A 19,422-nucleotide genomic window follows, 5' to 3' on the forward strand; every position below is an offset into this window, starting at 1 on the left:
GGAAGCCTGAGACAGCACCTGGCCCTGAACCCTCTGTTGTGTGATGCTTTCCCTCTACCTACACGTGATGAAATGAAGTGCAGGAGTTAGGCACAGTAAGAGAATAACCACAATAAAGAATAATAAAACAGAACCACTCATATACCATAATAAAATTGCCAGCATCCCAGCCCTTGCATTTTGGGTTAGGATTACGGCGCAGAATAAGGGTCACTTGAATATGAGCACAGTGTTTCTGTTGACAATTGATCTGGTCCCTGGCTGGTTCCTAAGTTACTGACAGTGGTGATGTCCAGAGTCAGGGAGTCCAAGCATTGTCACACTCCTCACAATGGGCTCCAATTAAATAAAACCTTCTAAAGTGTTTGCTTCTAGAATCTTTCATCTAATATTTTCAGTTGTCTGTAGGTGACTAAAACTCAGGGAAGCAAAACCCCAACTGGGCCACAGCAAAAGATGTCCTGCAGGCCAGGTGCTCTGGGCAGAGGTCAGCTGGGAGGTCAGCCCAGGTGCGATGCTCAGAGGTCAGCTGGGAGGTCAGCCCAGGTGCTCTGGGCAGAGGTCAGCTGGGAGGTCAGGCCAGGTGCTCTGGGCAGAGGTCAGCTGGGAGGTCAGGCCAGGTGCGATGCTCAGAGGTCAGCTGGGAAGTCCAACAGCACTTTGCAGCCAATCACGGGTTGCTGTTTCTGAGATCAGAGGTTCCACTCCTTCTGAACTCATTCATGGCCACAGTGGCATCACAGACTCTGCTCCTTCTGAACTCATTCATGGCCACAGTGGCATCACAGACTCTGCTCCTTCTGAACTCATTCATGGCCACAGTGGCACCCTTCTACAACTTTGTGATTGGTCACATACTCTGGGCAAGGTACAGAAGTCACTAAGGAATCAGCCAAGCCCTCTGCCTCCAAGTATGCAGTGCTCACTGTAGAGTCCTGTGCACAAGAGTGAGTTCTAGTCTCAGGCTGAGCATTTGTTCAATGCAAGGGGAGGAGGGGAGGAACTCAAATTGCCCCTTGATTTCTGTTAAATGAATGAATGAATGAACAAATGAGTTTTTTACTTTGAAGTTTGTTTTTCTTACTGCCTTCTAGCCCCTACGGCTGACATTTTCAAGAGGAACATGGGGCCAGACACAGGCCGGGCCTGGAGTAGCAGTCAATGACCTCAGCTCTGCTGTCCTGTGCTGGAGTTAGCTGTGGGAGGTCTCTGCTCCTTAGTTTCCTCACCCAACGGGATGCGGGTTGGAGGAAGACTCATCTCCTCATCTTCCTCCAGTGATAGGCTGGAGGAAGGTTATGCCAGCCAGCCCTGTGAGCTTTTAACACCCACTGGGAGCGGTGTCCCAGGGCTCAGTCCTGGGATGAGGCCCTTTAATGTGGGCCTGAGGGAATGTTGGCTCCCTCAGAGTTCCCTGCTCAGGTGTGGTGGGAGTGGCAGTTGAATGGGGCAGTTGAAGAGGAGGCTCCCAGCAGGTGGGACGAGGGGAACCAAGCCTGAGGTCTGCGGAGGAAGAGGCTGGTAAGAGCCATGGCTTCTGGCCGCTCTCCCTCTTTAACTCATGCCAGGAACTTGCTCATCCCCTGCCCCGGCAAAGCTCACCTCTCTTGCGATCGGTGCCCCCCAGTTAGTTCTGGGGGCCTTCTGTCACCCATCCTTAGGTCAGGCTGCAGGGGCGACATGTAGGACCTTGCCTGGCCCTGTAAGAGGAAGCCTTGGTTTGGGGTTCCCAGAGGGGAAAGAGGCCTGGGACAATTCTAGTTTAGGAGCCTTGTGGTATGAGAAAGAAAACAAAGAGAAACAAGACAGGATTTGATCATCGCGATGCACAGAGGCCTACATTGAAGAGTTAGGTCTTTCAGCCATGTGCATGCGCTCATGCATGCTCCCACAATACTGCTCACAATTAGCCAAGAGACTGATTCTTTTGAAAAAGATCTTGAATTCACCTTGCATTGCTACGTGGCTCTCATAGGTTTAAAATGAGAGTTCTTATCTTTTTTCAGTCATGGTAGACCATCTCTGTACTAAATGGATGACCTCATTTGGAGACTCCGCCTCAAGCTATTATTTTAGGCTCTTTAGGGATGAGAGGTTTTGAGCAGACCTCCCTTGGCCTTTATGTTGCTTGTCTGTGGCCTTCCCTCATCCCCTCCCACGCCCCACAACTCTGACACCGGGCTCCTCATCACTCAAGATTAATGTTTTAGGCTGGCTGACCATAGGGTGCTGGGGACAGCCAGTATGGCTCATCAGTAGAAGTGAAGGGCCAGACTTGAGGAAAGCCATCTACAGCTTCTCCTCTGAACTAGGCAGCTTAGGTCTTGCAGGAAGTTGGGAGAGGGGATATGACACGTTGGATACTTTAATTAATAATGGATTTATTGGGCTGGGGTGTAAAGTCTTGGGTTCAATTGCTAACACCAGAAAATCAGAGGGAGAGAGAGGCATGGAGGAGGGAAAAAGGGAGAGAGGAAGGGAGAGGAAAGGAGGGGGAGGGAGAAAAAGGGGGAGAGGGGAGAGGAGGAAGGGGGGGGTTATGGAGAGATGAGGACTGTAGCCTCTTATCTGGAAGGGTTTTTGGTGAAAGATGGAGCTGCCGAGGGTGGATGGAGTCCTGAGGAAGGACAGCCATCGTAGACGGGAAGCAATATCAGACGTCTGATCTGCACGTGCCCTTGTAAGTGTTCTGAGTTAGAGAGGCAAGATGGAGTGTACAGAGCACAGGAGCAGGCAGAGAAGATGTTTCTTACAAAGCCTCCCTCTAGACATCTTTTCTCCTCCTGCTTTGAGCAGAGTCAAGGACACAGAAAAACAAACACAGCATGAGGAGAACAGCAGATAAGGGTTCGGCAGCCCCGAAGCTCAGGGCCAGGGGCCGGCAGTGGCGCTGCGAGCTGCCGCTGGCTCGGGGGAGCGGGGCCGCCTGTTTCTTGCAGTGTCTGATTACAGCTATGAGAGCTGTTGAGATTTTTTTCTGCCAAGCAAGGAATCCTTTAAAGAAAATGTGCTACTCTTAATACATGTTTTTTGTGAACTGGAAAAAAAAATTGAACCATGCAGACCATATAAAATGGACTTCTAAATTGTGTGTGTTTGTGCTCTTTATTCTAAGTGGAGCCCTCTCTGCTTCTGCCTGCCCAGTATATTGAAGTTAGGTTAGGAACCCCCACCTGAAAACAGCAAGGCGCTCCAGGGATGGGTCGCAGTCTCTTGCCAATCCTTAGGTGCTCCATCATGAATGATGGCTGCAGGGTCCCTGGCCTGGAAAACTGCCTATCATCATGCCCTCCACCCCCATCAGCTGCTCCTGCTTCCCTGTGACTGCTGGCAAACAGATTCCTCACTCTAGGCAGCTTCCTGCTCCTGGCAAAGGATGGCGCGCCAGACGGAGAGACGTTACCCAAAGCACACTTCCTGATTTAAAGAGTCTCACTCCCCCAACCCTGGGCTGCCAATTTTAGTAAAATAGCGTTCCAGCTGCAGAGCTTCCACACTATCTTATGACATCTTAGCTTGGCAGTCCCTGTGGAGGAGTGTTCAAGGAAATGGCCTCCCAGTATCGATTTCCTGTGTACGGTCTTCTGTGGTGGGCGTCAGGGAGGCTGGCTTTTTGTGCTGGGCATCTTGGGATGTTTGACACCTTAGACAAGCTGCTGACAGGATCCTTCACCAGTTAAGAGGTGATCAAGAAACCAGAGGTCATATGTGAGGCAGGCTGAGTCTTGTCAGGGTGGAGGAGCCAGGAGCTGAGACTGGACAAGGAAGGAATAGAGGCTGGGTGTGAGCCACCGTGATTGCCTTCAAATGGCAGAGGCCTGTGTGTGGTCTTTCTGGTCCCTGAGACTCAAGCAAGGTTCACAGGGAAATGGCAGTCGGTTTCACAGAAGGAAAACAATGCATTCCCTCTAGGGTTCTTTCCTCTTAAAATGTTTAACTTTTCATTTTTAGATGATTTCAAATTCACAGAAAGGTGATAAGAATAATGATAAGAAATTCCAGCTATACTCAGACAAAATAACAAGCTGCTAGGATGCCTTTAATATTCTCTGTATGCATTATTTATTAGCACTGTCTGTGACCCCTGGACCCCTGTGCCTGCGCTCTATGCTAAAACTGCAGGTGTGCGTCTCCATGCTTGGCTTTTACTATTATTATTGACACATTTGAAAGTCTCAGATAATTTGCTATATTTCCCCTGAATACTTATTTCTCAAGAATATGAATTCTTATATAACCAGAATCATCAAAATGATAAGTATCTTTAATCATTCCACAATCAAAATCAGGACATTCAACTTTAATCTAACGTGACTGCACAACCCACAGCCACATGCAAACTTCTTCAGTTGTCCCACTCATGTTCTTTAATTTTTTTTTCCTTTTCAGCATGCCACACAGGACTGTGCATTGCTTTGAGCTGTCCCGTTTTGGTTTCTTCCAAGCAGGAATATTTCCTTGCTTCCTTTTTCTTCTATGATGCTAAGGTTCTCAGGAACTCAGGCTAATTTTGTAGAGAGCTCCTGTGGGCCTGGGCTTCCCTTTAGATGAGATGATGCGTTTTCTACATAAACACAATGTGAGGGCTGTCTTGAGCGATGGCTGGAGACTGTGGCTGTGCTGGCTGAAGCATGTTGTCTTGGCCAGGAGGAGATTCTCATGCAAGAGGCTCTTAGCTGTGCTCAGTGTCTTCTAGATTCTGTAATACTCCTGAGCTCTTCCATCTTTTCTACCTGATTGCGCTCCTCCCTCTGAGCAGCTCACAGTGACCAGGGAGTGGACACGGAAAAGGCCCTCAGCCAGGGAGAGGTAGCAGGTCAGGGACCCCAGTGTGACTGTCACTCATGCTGTGGCAGTAATGAGGGTGTGGCTGCAGGAGCAAGGCTGTGAATAGCGGCCGAGCCAGGCCCAGGTCTCTGCTTCATTTGGTGGTTGTAGCTGAATCACATTTGGTTGAGGAGACCAAGGTGAGAGACTTGCAGTGAAGGCAGAAAAGCCAGGAGAGGGCTACAGAGATGGAGCTTTGGGTAGAGAAGGCTGTGAAGGGCTTTTTGAGAAGCACCAGGGAAGCCTCATGGGAAAACTTCCTGTGGCCTTTGCGCAGGGACCCTGACAGATTGTTGAGTATTTCCTTTGTCTTACTCTCTCTCTCTCTCTCTCTCTCTCTCCTCTCTCTCTCAGCTTATCATGTGTGCTATTCACATAGGGTGATACGTGGGCCTAGTTCATTTGCCGTTAGTTTTAAGTGGTAATACACTGTGTTTGGAGTACACAGTTTGTCAAGCCATTTGCTTATCTGTGCATGTTGAAGATATGGCAAACGGCTGCTACAAACATTCTTGGAGGAGTCACTAAAGTATGTTTTCATGAGATTCCATTGTCTGTGGGCTGTTTGCTGGTGTGTGTGCTTTATATTGCATTTTGGTGTTGACACCAGTAAGCATGAGAGAAAAAAGATAACAGAGGCGGGAGAGAATTTGGGATGGGAGTGAAAAGGAGCTTGCAAATTTTAGGCTACTTTAAGCAGAATTGCTTAAGCAGGGAGCCTGCATCATCTGCCAGGTGCATGCCTGATTGCTGTCTATGTTGATAAGATGATCTTGAACTTGACCAGATGATGCCAAATTGATTTATAAATTATTGGCACAATTTACTTTCTTACCAGCAGGGTTCCAGAATGGCTGTACTCTTTACCTATACCAAGACCTACAACTTTTAGGCTTTATAATATTGCCTCTTGGAAGAATCAGAGGTAACTGTTATTGTGGTTTTAACATCACTGCGGCTCAGAGACTGAGCATGTTTTCTTGTGTGTTTTAGAAGGAATTTGTTGTTGTTTTGAGATAGGCTGTCATTATGGAGAAGTGACTGACTTCAAACTCAATCCTGACTTGTCCTCTCAGTACTGAGACTGCAGCTGTGTCCCACCACGCCCCTCAGTGTGGGGACTGCAGCTTTGTGCCACCACACCCGGCTTCATGTGTTCAGTGAGCTCGTCTGTCAGTTACCCAGCTACATCTTTTGTTTACCTTCCAAATTGAGTATTTATTCATTATTGCTCTATAGAAATCTTTCATAAATTCTATGCACTAATTCTTTACAGTTAAAGGGTTGTATTTACATCAGCACGTTGCTTCTCTTAACATTTCATCAATGATGCCTTCTGATTGACAAGTTCAAGATTTCCGTGTGGCGGCCTCAGTCAAGACTTCAGTTATGCTTTAGATTTGTCTTAAGAAACACTGCCTTCTCCAAAGCCCATTCATGTCTTTCCCTATATGTATTTCTTACCATTGGGGCTTTCCTTTCCCAGCCATTTTGCCTGTGTATTTATTTATCTCAGTGGTACTTTGGATTGACCCTAGGGCATGGTAGGCACCTCTAACACTGAGCTGTAGCTCCGGTTCTCTGCTGTTGTCATTACTTTTACCCTGACGTAGGGTTGTGCTAACCTGACCAGGCAGGACTTAAATCTGTGATCCTTCTGCCCCAAGCTTCAGAATAGCTGAGCTTACAGGCATCACCGCCACCACCAGCTGTAACTTCACGTTTAAAATGTGTCTCTTATAGGCAGCATATCACGGGAGCTTGCTTTTCTACTAACAGTCTCTTTATAGCTAATATAATTATTGGCATGCTTTAGTTTAAATCTATTAGCTTGCTTTTTTGTCTTCCATTTATCTCTTATGGTTGTTGTTTTGTTTTTAAATTTTTCCATTCCTTATTGTCTGCTTTTTAGGTGTTTGTGGGGTAGTCTACTACTTAGTGTCTCCCCGCTCCCCCCATGGCTTCTTAGCTTACACCTTACTTTGGTGTTTTTTTCTAGAATTTATGCTGTCCCGTGGTTTATAGTACAATGGTGCTATTGTGTGCTCATTTCTTCTTTCTTCGAGGGGAGCATTTCTGTTTTAGACTTCTCAGATACTTGCCACTATCAGTTCCAACGGACACATGTGCACCAAATAGGTAGTATGTACAGGGATGGGGCTAGGTGTTTCAGCACGGCTGTTAGCGAGAGAGACATGAAGCCCGCAGTCTGTTTGGGTAAAAAGGAAAATTTCTCAGCAAAGCAGAGGTGTAATTTGAGCCTCAGAGTCTGGACAGGAATTGGACAAGTGAAGGAGGGCCAGATTGGTCCAGGTGTGTGCGCAAAGTCCCAGCAACAGTAGGAGGGATTGGCACTTTGTTCAGGGGACATTATTAATACATTTAGCCTGGCTGGAACAGAGTGTGAGATTGTACATATGGAGGGGGCAGGGCTCGTGTTAGCAAAAGGTTTAGCAACTTTGGAAATTTCTATTTTCTGATTGAATTAGGATTCTGGAGCTGTGTCTGTGGTATTCTGGTCATTAATATTCATTAACTGAATGAAGAGATTTTGAGCAGATCTACTGCACATAAAACATGTGCCTCTCCCATCCGATTTCATGTTTCAATTTCTACTTGGATTTTTCCTGTTTTAATAAAGCAGTTTTTGTTTTCCGATTTTGTTGTGAGGGAAAAAAAGGTGTATCGTTCCAGAGGCATGCCTCTTGTGATATAGGACACGTAAGCCATTTTTCCAGGGTTACCGTTGGAGGAAGAGGAGCAAGCTTCAGTTTCCCCAAGTCTGGACTGCCACAAGCAGGCTCTGCCATTCTCAGAGTAAGGAAGTCCTTCCCTTTTGCTAGCCTCAGTTTCTCTTCATGATAGTGAGGAATCTGTCAAAGAGTCCACCTGCGGGGCCTCCTCCAGGGTGGGCCATTCCACAGCTTATCAGTCATTCACACCTTGATGAGAATTGCTTTCCTGTCTTTCTAGCCATGAGAACTTTCAGGGAGAACTCACAAGAAATTGAGCCCTGTGTGTATGTAACACTATGGATATGGCCTCCACTTAAGAGGGGCAGAAAGCATCTCAACACAGATTAGCAGTAAAAGGACATTTATTTCTTGTACCTGGGAAGAGGGATGTCACAGGTACTCAGGACAAGCTCATGGGTAGGCTCCAGAAAAGGACAGGACCTTATTAAAATAAGAAGAGCCTGCTGTGGGGACTCCACAAACGGCGCAGCTGATCTGTAGGCCAGGCAGACACAGAATATTTGTTCCCCATTTGAGTTACGGGTTTTTACGGGTAGAGAATCAATGGAAACATGGACTTGTCAAGATGTGGCTGGTCCGGAAGAGTGGCCTTGTTGAAGTTTTTTGCCCACTGGTTATCTAGGTGAAGGGGCCATGGATGCATAAGCTCCTGGAAGGATCTGGACAAATAAAGGTGTGCATGTATGACAGAATTCACTCACACTGAAAAAGCAAAACCATGAGACTGAGACTGCCTTGCTGGGCTGAGAACCAGCCTTGCCGATGTCTTGACCCTCACTGAAATCTCACAGGAGGATCTAGGGCTCCCAGCCAACTCGAGATTGGATGAGAAGAGGAAAGAGATAAGCTTACTCAAAATGTAGGTGAAGAGATGTTGGTGTGTCTGGCCACAGTCCTTCCTAGATGCTGAGACTAATGGGTAAAACCACATCCAAGGGCTCAGAGCAAGTGAAGAGGTCTGGGCACAACAGTGGCCTTTTGACTCTACTCCCAATATCTCCATTTCTCAGTGAGCCTTCTCCATCTTTGTCTGCAGAGTGAAACTGTCCCAAAGCCAAGAGCCTAGGGCTCCCCAATACCATCAGGATGGTGGGTGAAGGCCCCTACCTCTTCTCAGACCTGGATCGACGAGGCCAGCGGAGATCCTTTTTCGAGAGATATGATCCCAGCCTGAAAACCATGATCCCAGTGAGACCCTGTGCAAGGTGAGCCAGGAGGAAGACTGAGGTGGGCAGGACCCCCAGGGATCCCAACCTCTGCTTTCCATGTGCCCCTCCATATGTCTGTCCTTCTATTCATCCAGCCAGCCACACAGACACTCATTTATGGATCCCTAACTTCTTGACTCCTCCTCTGACCAGAGAGAGGAAGACAGCTCATGTTACAGGAGCTTTCCTTGTGCTGGGATGGCTCATAAAGTTTATACACTTTTCATTCAGTTTTTTGCCCTTCCTTCCTTCCTTCCTTCCTTCCTTCCTTCCTTCCTTCCTTCCTTCCTTCCTTCCTTCCTTCCTTCCTTCCTTCCTTCCTTCGTCCCTCCTTCCCTCCCTCCCTCCCTCCCTTCTTCCTTCCCTCCCTCTCTTCTTTCCTTCCTTTTTTTTTTTTTGACACAGAGTCTTGCTTTGTAGACCAGGAACTCAAGCTCTTCCTGGCTCAGGCCCCCAAGTTCGAGGATTGCAGATGTATGTGTCATCACATCCAGTTTCTTTATTCTGCACTCTAGAGGGTGTGTCACCATCTTGATGGGAAGACAATTGGAAGAGGTCAAATCACTTACCTGCAGTTTGGCAGCAGCCTTCATTTTTTCTTTTTAAAAATTTATTTATTAAAAAGTTTAAAATTTTCCTTTTCATCATCACTTTATTATTATTATTATATCCTGACTGCAGTTTCCCCTTCCTCTTTTCTTCCCAGGCCCTCCCACCTCACCTGCTCTCTGCCCCTTCCATCCAGTCCTCCTCCATTTCTCTTCAGAAAAGGGCAGTCCTCCCATGAAAATCAACCAAACACGGCATATCAAGTTGCAGTGAGACTAGGCACCTCCCCCTGTAGGAAGGCTTGGACAAGGCAACCCAGTAGGAGGAATAGGGTCCCAAAAGCCATCAGAAGAGTCAGGAAGAGCTCCTGTTCCCACTGTTAGGAGTCCCACAAGAAGATCAGGCTACACAACTGTAACATATATGCAGAGAGCCTAGATCGGTTCCATGCAGGCTCTCTGGTTCAGTCTCTGTGAGCCCCCCATGAGCCCAGGTTAAGTTGGTTCTATGAGTTTTCTTGTGATGTCCTTGACCCCTCTAGCTCCTAAAATTCTTCCTCCCACTCTTCTGCAGAAGTCCACAAGCTCCACCTAGTGTTTGACTGAGGGTCTCTGCATCTGTTCCCATCAGTTGCTGGATGATGCCTGATGACAATTGGGCTAGGCGCCAATCTATGAGTATAGCAGAATATCATTAGGAATCATTTCATTGACTTTTTTTTTTTTTGCCAGTTGTGTTTGGCTTTATCCTACATCTCTGGGCTATCCAGCCTCTGAATACTGGCCCTGTAGGCAGTGTCAGGGGTGGCCTCCTCTCGTGTCATGGGTCTCCAGCTGGACCAGTCATGATTGCCCACTCCCACAGTTTCTGTACCACCTTTATCACAGCACATCTTGTAGGCAGGACAAATTGTAGGTGTGGCTGGGTTGGTGTCTTGCCTGGTCACAGGAGATGGCCAGTTCAAGCTCCATATCCCCGATTGCTAGGAGTCTTAGCTAGGGTCACCCTCATAGATTCCTGGAAGTTTCCATTACACTAGGTTTCTAGCTTACCCTCAAGATGACCCCAAATTCCAATCATCCCCCCTCCATCCCCCTACCACCTGATCTCTTCTGTTCCCACCCACACCAGCCTCCAGTCTACCCACGATGTCTATTCTATTTCCCCTTCCCAGGGAGATTCACACCTCCTCACACCTTGAGCCTTCCTTGTTACCTAGCCTCTCTGGGTCTGTGGGTTGTACAACTAATATCTACTTACAAGTGAGAGCATACCATGTTTGTCTTTCTGTGTTACCTTACTCAGGATGATTTTTTTCTAGTTCCATCCATTTGCCTGCATTTTTTATGATTTTTTAAACAACTGAGTAATACTCCATTGTATATACCACATTTTCTTTATCCATTCTTCATTTGAGGGACATGCAGGTTGCTGCCAGTTTCTTGCTATTAGAAATAAAGCAGCTATGAATATAGTTGAGTAGCCTTTGGGTATATGCCCATGAGTGGTGTAGGTGGTCTTGAGGTAGATTGATTACCATTTTTCTGAAAAACCGCCATATTGATTTCAAAAGTGGCTGTACAAGTTTGCACTCCCACTAGCAATGGAGAAGTGTTCCCTTTACTTCACATCCTCTCCAGCATGAGCTGTCACTTGTGGTTTTGATCTTAGCCATTCTGACAAGCATAAGATAAAATCTCAGAGTCTTTTTAATTTGCATTTCCCTGATGGCTAAGGATGTTGAACATTTCTTTAGGTGCTTCTTGGGCATTTAAGATTCCTCTTTTGAGGATCCTCTGTTCAGATCTGTACCCCACTTTAAAATTGGATTATGTGGGTTTTTTATGTTTAATTTCTTGAGTTCTTTATATATTTTGTAAATTAGCCCTCTGTCAGATTTGGGGTTGGTGAAGATCTTTTCCCATTCTGTAGGCTGCCATTTTGTCCTATGGATGATGCCTTTTGCCTTACAGATGCTTTCCAGTTTCTTGAGGTCTCCTTTGTTAATTGTCAGTTTTGGTGTCCAAGCTATTGGTGTTCTGTTCAGAAGTTTTCTGCTCTGTCAGTGCTTTCAAGGCTGTTCCCCACTTTCCCTTTTATGAAGTTCAGTGTATCTGGGTTTATATTGAGGTCTTCGATTCATTTGGACTTGAGTTTTGTGGGGTGATAAATATGGAACTATTTGCATTCTTCTACATGCTGACATTCAGTTAGACCATATAATTTTGGCTTCTTTGTAAAAATTCAGGTGTCCATAAGTATGTGGATTTACATCTGGGTCTTTGATTCCATTCCATTGATCCTCCTGCCTGCTTTTATTCCAATACCATGTGGTTCTTATTACTATTGCTCTGTAATAGAGCTAGAAATCAGGGGTGGTGCTACCTCCAGAAATTCTTTTATTGAGTAGGATTGTTTTAGTTATCCTGTTTTTTTTTTTTTGTTGTTGTTGTTGTTTTGTTTTTCCATACGACATTGAGTATTATTCCTTCAACTCTATAAAAAATTGTGTTGGAATTTTGATGGGGAATCTTGCATTGAATTTGTAGATTGCATTTGGTAAGATGGCCTTTCTTACTATGTTAATCCTACTGATCCATGAGCATAGGAGATTGTTCAATCTTCTGATATATTCTCCAATTTCTTTCTTCAAAGACTTGAAGTTCTTGTCATGCAGGTTGCTCACTTGCTTGGTTAAAGTCACACCAAGATATTTTATATTATTTAAGGCTATTATAAAGGGTGTTCATTCTCTAATTTCTTTCTCAGCCCACTTATTGTTTGTATATAGGAGGGCTACTTTTTTGTGTGTTTGTTTTTTGAGTTAATCTTGTATTTAGGCACTTCACTGAAGGTGTTTATAAGCTGTAGGAGTTCCCTGGCAGAGCTTTTGGGGTCGCTTGCTTATGTATCCTATCATATCATCTGTGAATAATAATACTTTGACTTCTTGCTTTCCAGTTTGTATCCCCTTGATACAATTTGTATCTTCTTTACTTGTCTTATTGCTTTAGCTAGCAATAAAACAAGTACTATATTGAATAGATATGGAGAGAGTGGACAGCCTTGTCTTATCCCTAATTTTAGTGAAATTGCTTTGATTTTAATCTCCATTTAATTTGATGTTGGCAATTGGCTTTCCATATTTTGCCTTTATTATGTTTAGGTATGTCCCTTGTATCCCGGCTCTCCCAAAGACTTTTATCACGCAGAGGTGTTGGATTTTGTCACAGGCCTTTTCAGCATCTAATGAGATGATATTGTGGGTTTTTTTTCTTTCAGTTTGTTTATATGGTAGATTAGACAGATTTTCATATGTTCAACCATCTCTGCATCTCTGGAATGAAGCCTACTTGATCATGGTGGATGATCTTTTTGATGTGTTTTTAGATTTGCTTTGCAAGTATTTTATTGAGTTTTTACATCAATGTTCATGAGTCAAATTGTTATGTAATTCTCTTTCTTTGTTGAGTGTTTGTGTGGTTTTGGTATCAGTGTGACTGTGGCCTCATAGAAAGGATTTGGTAATGTTCCTTCTGTTTCTATTTTGTGAAATAATTTGAGGAATATTGATTAGCTCTTCTGTGAAAGTCTAGTAGAATTCTGTGCTAAAATCATCTGGCCCTGGGCTTTTTGTTTGTTTGTTTTGTTTTTGTTTGGGAGACTTTTGAAATGTCTTCTATTTTCTTAGGGGTTATAAATCTATTTAAACTGTTTATTTGATCTTGATTTAACTTTGGTAAGTGGTATCTATCAAGAAATTTGTCCATTTCTTTTAGATTTTCCAATTTTGAAGAGTACAGGTCTATAAAGTATGACCTAACGATTCTGTGAATTTCCTCAGTGTCTGTTGCTATGTTTCCCTTTTCATTTCTGATTTTGTTGGTTTGGATATTCTCTCTCTGTCTTTTAGTTTGTTTGGATGAGGGTTTGTCTTTCTTGTTGCTTTTCTAGAAGAACCAACTCTTTGTTTCATTGATTCTTTGTATTGTTCTCTTTGTTTCTGTTTTGCTGATTTCAGCCCTCAGTTTGATTATTTCCCCGCTGTCTACTCCTCTTGGATCTGTTTGCTTCTTTTTGTCCTAGAGCTTTCAGGTGTGCTGTTAAGTTGCTAGTATGAGATCACTCCAGTTTCTTTATGAAGGCACTAGTGCTATGAACTTTCCTCTTAGCACTGCTCTCATGTGTCTCATAATTTTGAGTATGTTGTGTACTCATTTTCATTGACTTCTAAGAAGTTTTCAATTTTTTTCTTATTTCTGCCTTGACCCAGTGGTCATTCAGTAGAGGGTTGTTCAGTTTCCATGAGTTTGTAGGTTTTCTGTTGTTTCTGTTGTTGTGGAAATCCAGATTTAATCCATTGTGGTCTGATGGGATACAGGGGGTTATTTCAATTTTCTTTTATCTGTTGAGACTTGCTTTATGACTAAGTATGTTGTCAGCTTTGGAGAAGGTTCCATGTGGTGCTGAGAAGAAGGTATATTCTCTTGTGTTTGGGTGAAATGTTCCATAGATATGTTAGGTCAGTTTGAATCATAATATCTATTAGTCCCATTATTTCTCTGTTTAGCTTCTTTCTGGATGACCTGTCCGTTGGTAAGAGTGTGGTGTTGAATTCTTCCACTATTAATGTGTGGGATTTGATGTGTAATTTCAGCTTTAGTAATGTTTCTTTTACAAATGTGGGTGCCCCTGTGTTTGGGTCATAGATACTCAGAACTGAGACATCATCTTGGTGGATTTTTCCTTTGATGAGCGTGACGTGTCCTTCCCAATTTTTTTTTTTTTGATTAAATTGGGTTGGAAGTCTATTTTGTTAGATATTAGAATGGCTGTACCAGCTTGCTTCTTGGGTTCATTTGCTTGGAAAGTCTTTTTCTAACCCTTTACTCTGAGGTAATATCTATCTTTGATGTTGAAGTGTGTTTCTTGTATACAGAAGAAGGATGGATCCTGTTTTTGTATCCATTCTGTGTCTCTTTATTGGGGAATTGAGTTCATTGATATTGAGATATATTAGTGACCAATGATTGTTAATTCCTGTTATTTTGTTGTTGTTGGTAGTGTGTGTTTTTCCCTTTAGTTTTGTTTGTATGTAGCTATTTATTTCTTGTGCTTTCTTGGGTATAGTTAATATACTATAGTTGGAGTTTTCCTTCTAGTACCTTCTGTAGGGCTATCGTGTTTTAATTTGACTTTGTCATGGCATATCCTATTTTCTCCATCTATGGTGATTGAAAGTTTTGCAGGTTGTAGTAGTTTAGGCTGGAGTCTGTGGCCTCTTAGAGTCTGCAAGACATCTGTCCACACCCTTCTGACTTTTAAAGTCTCCATTGAGAAGTCTGGTGTAATTCTAATAGGTCTGCCATTAAATGTTACTTAGCCTTTTAACATCACAGCTTTTAATTTTCTCTCTTTGTTCTGTTTGTTTAGTGTTTTGATTATTTTGTGATTATTTTGGGACTTTCTTTTCTGAACCAATCTATTTGGTGTGCTGTAAGTTTCCTGTATCTTTATAGTCATATCCTTCTTTAGGTTAGGAAATTTTTCTTCTATGATTTTGTTGAAAATATTTTTCAGGACTTCGAGCTGAAATTCTCCTTCTTCTATTCCTATTATTCTTAGGTTTGGTCTTTTCATAATATCCCAGATTTCCTGGATATTTTGTGTCAGGGATTTCTTAGATTTAACATTTTTGTTGACCATTGTATGTATTTCTTTTATCCTATCTTCTACACCTGAGATTCTCCCTTCCATCTCTTGTGTTCTGTTGGTGAGGCTTGCATCTGTAGTTCTTATTCACTTACTTACCTAGGTTTTCCAACTCCTGAATTCTCTCAGTTTGTGTTCTCTTTATTGCTCCTGTTTCCACTTTCAGGTCTTGAACAGTTTTATTTACTTCCTTTACTTGTTAGTGTTTTCCTGTACTTCTTTAAGGGATTTGCTCATTTCCTATTTAGATTGATTTAAGGTCATTTTCTTGTGCTTCAGCTGTGTTGGAGTATCCAGGGCTTGCTGTAGTAGGATGGCTGGGCTCTGGTGGTGCCATATTGCTCTTGGTGTTATTGATTGTGTTCTTACACTCACCTCTAGTCATTTGGGTTTGGGGTTATCATAGGTTTAGGTGCTAATTTCTGGGTTTATCTTTGTTGGATGGATGCTTTCCCCCGCGCCTTGCTTTCTGTTTCCTCTCTGGTCTTCTGGCCCCAGTGGCCTGTGGTTCTGGTGACCAGCCAGTCTTTGTGTTCAGTAGTGTATCTCCACTGGGGTTTGGGTGGCCTGCGTGACCTCTGGGGTTTTGAGTGCTCACATTGCCTCTGGAGTTCTAGATAGTGGTATGGCCTCTGCAGTTCCTAGTACCTGGGGTTCCTGGGTTTCTTAGTACTGGTGTGGCCTCTGGTAGGCAGGAGTCTTCTGCCATGTTTGCAGGCCAGGATATCTCAGTCTTTATTTTTTTTAATTTTAAATTTTTATTTATTTAACATAATTTCTTTATTGATTCTTTGGGAATTTCACATCACGCACCTTAATTCCGCTCACCTCCTGGTCCTCCCATATTCTCCCCTCACCCCTACAGCACCCCCTCCAAGAAAATTTTAAAAAATCAAACCAAACCAAAGCAAGCAAGCAAACAAACAAACAAAAACCAAAACCAACCTCTTCATTTTTTTCTTCTTCTCCAACACCTCTTCATTCATCCTGGTGGCATTGGGATTGCTATGTCACACAGTCTATCCTTTTGTCCAATTAGTTTTACTAGCAAATGTTCATTGCAGTGAGTCACTGGTCTGGTTCAAGGCCTCTGGTTTCTGGTACACCATCCTCACTAGATCCTCACCAGAACTCCTCTGGGATATCCTGTGGCCTCCTGTGGCTTGGAGATCTTGCCAGTATTGTTCCACAGGACCAGTCCCTTCACAAGCTCCAGCAGGTCCTAGATGGGGTAGATGCTAGGGTATGTCAACCCAAGGCCTGGCTATGGGCCTGGGTGGTGGCCAAGCTGGTCATTCTGGGCCACTGGGGCCATCTTCCTCAAATGAGGGGGTGGAGTCAGCTCCTGTATGCCCATGCCATCAGGTGTCCATCTCCTGTGGTGAGGGATGACATCTCTCCTGAGAGCAGGGGTCAGCTCTCCTGTGAGGGTCAGGGCCAGCTCTCTTGCTGCAGTGTCCAGTGAGAGGCAGGGCCAGCTTTCCCAAGGCCAGCAAAAGGCAGGGCCAGCTCAGCACAGCCCTCTGATTTCATCATGCCTGCTTTCTACGGCCCCCTGAGGTGACATGGACCACAGATATAAGTACACAGTTCATCTGCAGCTGGATCATGGACCCAGAAATGGCCCTCGGAAGCAGCTTGGGCCCAGACAGCATCCTGGCTCCAGGTGGAAGCACTGACCACTCAGATTGAGCTGGCTCTGGCAGTGTATCCTTGATTTTTAACAAACTGCCTCACCATTTATCAGCTGAAAGCATTTTTTTTTCAGCTTACAATTATATGGGTAACTCATAAAATAAAGCAACCTGGACTGACATGGTTTGGGTAGTTTATCTGGTCTTGATCAGGTTTACTCAGGCATATGCTGGCCAAGGTGCCTGTGCTTCTGAGGGTTGACCAAAAGGTAGTTGACTGGGAAAATAGAGACAAATGGGCCATGTAGTCACTCAGCTTCCATTAGACTTCCAAGAAAATGAGTAGATATAGTTGGACCTTTTTGTCAGGACCACCAGCTCCCCGGTAATGACATGGAGACTTACTATTAATTATAAATGCTAGGCCATAGTTTAGGTTTGTTACTATCTAGCTCTTACAACTTAAATTAACCCATATCTTTTAATCTATATATTGTATTGTCATGTGGCTCATGGCTTCACCTGTCTTCCAGCATGTCTTGCTTCCTCTGCCTCTCCTGGAGACCCCACTTTTCTTCTCCCCAGCATCGTTTGTGTCTGATTGACTGTCCTGCCTATACCTCCTGCCTAGCTAATGGCCATTTAGCTTTTTATTAAACCAATAAGAAGGTGTCTTGGCAAAGACACATCTTCACAGTGTACAAACAGATTATTCCACAACAGTGGAAGCAGGCAGGACACCTTTAGACTTATGCTCAGGCCAGCACTCTACTTTTACTGCATTCTGCACACCAAAGTGAGCTGCAGGGCATTTCAGATTCAGGGTGAGGGAAATAGACTCTACCTTTTGCTGACATGAGCTGCAAGACCACACCAAGTGTCAGAGAGTCAGAGAGTAGGTCATTTCTAAACTCTAGGAGAGTATCTCAGGCAACCTGACTTCCAAGCACATATACGCAGTAGTTTGGTATATTATTTTGTACATCATTAACCACAAGACTAGAAACTGCAGCCTTTTCTGAGCACAGAGGTCCAACTGGCATCTCTTGGGATTATAGCATGTCTCAAATTTTATTTAGTTTTGACAATATCTCTCTCTCTCCTTTCTCATACACATGTACTCCATTTTGGTTATATTCATTCCACATATTTTTCAATTTTTATGTTGTAAGTACCATATCCTGGACTACCAACATGACATTGCTGATTGTGAAGTTGGAGAGATGTACAGTGGCTCCCCACTCCTGGATATTCCCACCACAAAGATGGTAAATGAATCCGAGGAACTCCTAAGAGGATATGGACAGTGGTATAAATGCTCACTTCAACAGTGTGCTTGTTAAAATTGGAACAATCTGTATGGACCCCATGCAGGATGACATGCAAATTAATGCAACATTCTGTAGTTTTTTACATATAATCTAATAAATGTATTAAAAATTATAACAAAAAATAGTGGAAATAGGTAGTGCTAAACTTTGGGTACGGTTACCTTTGATTTCAGGACAATATAGTTAAATGTCTGTTACTCAAGTTTGAATATTGGCTGTGTTTAATGGCTGACCTGCATATTTCCTGAACATTCACCATCTGTTCTCCTGAGCTGGGGTAAGCTAGACCAAGAACTACCCAAAGGGCTAATGAATGCAAGCTCCAGGGTCCACACATGACTGTGATTATCATGGTGGTTACAGATTCAAGCCAGGGTATCAGGGCAGTGAGCCCAGCACCCAGGAACACGAGAATACCATTTGCTCTAGGTTGGCACCCAATCCTGTGGATGATGCTGGCCTGCTGTCCTTTGCCACATTTTCCTGGCTCACACCTGTGATGATTCAAAGTTACAAGCACACGCTGACTGTGGAGACCCTGCCCCCACTATCACCATATGATTCATCTGACATCAACGCCAAGAGGTACCAGGGTCACCAAGGGGAGGGCATTGTAAGCAAGGGATCCCAAGAGTTCTTTTACATGCTTCTGTGTCCTCTGTGGAAACTGACACCTTTGGGAGCTGCTGACCCTTCTCAGTAGCTGTTCACTGAGATGTGGGTTGAAATGCCTGCACTTTCTGACCCGGTCTCTAGGGAAAGTATGGCTGGGTAGAAAGGACACAGGGAACTTCAGTGTGAGGCTGGGAGCTAGAGGAACAGCACTGTGGACAGTTCATTGGGGACTTGCTTGACTTTGTGCTGTTTAGGCCTCACCTTGGTTGCTGCATGAAGCTCTAGGCATCATTTCTGGCTTTATTATTTTTTTAAAAAAAATATCATCATTGTATGTCTGCATTGCAAACTGCCTATATTAACCAATTTTGACTTGTAAAAATGTACCACTGGTCCAAACTAATTGATGTTAGTTGTAGTTTAGCAACGTTTAAGCAGTAAAACTATTTCCCACCATGTTTCTGTTCCCCTACCAGAGGCAGGTACCATTAACATGTTGGTAACCCTGCTCAGATTTCTTTTCTACTCTCTGCAACCATAACCTGTGCAACCATTGTTTGCAGAAATGCCTCATCTGCTTTTCCTCTCACAGGCCACCTTTTTCTCTCTGTGAGACAGGCTCTTACTGTGTCATCTTGGCTGGCCCGGGACTCACTCTGTAGACCAGGCTGGCCTAGAACTCAGAGAGATTCACCTGCCTCTGCTTCCCAAGTTTTGGGATTAAAGGTGTGCGCCACCATACCCAGTCCAGCCTATGCTTTTTATGCTGAAGTTAAAACATAGAACATGG

At 44.1% G+C, this 19,422-nt stretch overlaps 1 protein-coding gene across 20 annotated transcripts in view; it reads left to right on the plus strand.

Annotated features, from left to right (window-relative positions):
* Window positions 1-19,422, plus strand: part of Abcc12 (ATP binding cassette subfamily C member 12) — a 993,341-nt gene that overhangs the window by 43,903 nt on the left and 930,016 nt on the right. For 5 of the 20 annotated variants that reach the window (XM_076571782.1, XM_076571780.1, XM_076571779.1 and 2 more), the window contains 4 exons: window positions 1,095-1,205; window positions 8,620-8,788; window positions 17,859-17,954; window positions 18,447-18,602. In XM_076571782.1, the coding sequence (XP_076427897.1) occupies window positions 8,670-8,788; window positions 17,859-17,954; window positions 18,447-18,602 (371 nt within the window). In that variant the 5' untranslated portion in view covers window positions 1,095-1,205; window positions 8,620-8,669. Of the gene's footprint in view, window positions 1-1,094; window positions 1,206-1,270; window positions 1,522-8,619; window positions 8,789-17,858; window positions 17,955-18,164; window positions 18,295-18,446; window positions 18,603-19,422 lie in introns of those variants that run through there. The other 15 variants (XR_013051185.1, XR_013051186.1, XM_076571790.1 and 12 more) reach the window with 11 other exon arrangements.

The sequence above is a fragment of the Peromyscus maniculatus genome, chromosome 5 (genome assembly GCF_049852395.1).
Source record: "Peromyscus maniculatus bairdii isolate BWxNUB_F1_BW_parent chromosome 5, HU_Pman_BW_mat_3.1, whole genome shotgun sequence".
NCBI classification, from domain to species: Eukaryota; Metazoa; Chordata; class Mammalia; order Rodentia; family Cricetidae; genus Peromyscus; species Peromyscus maniculatus.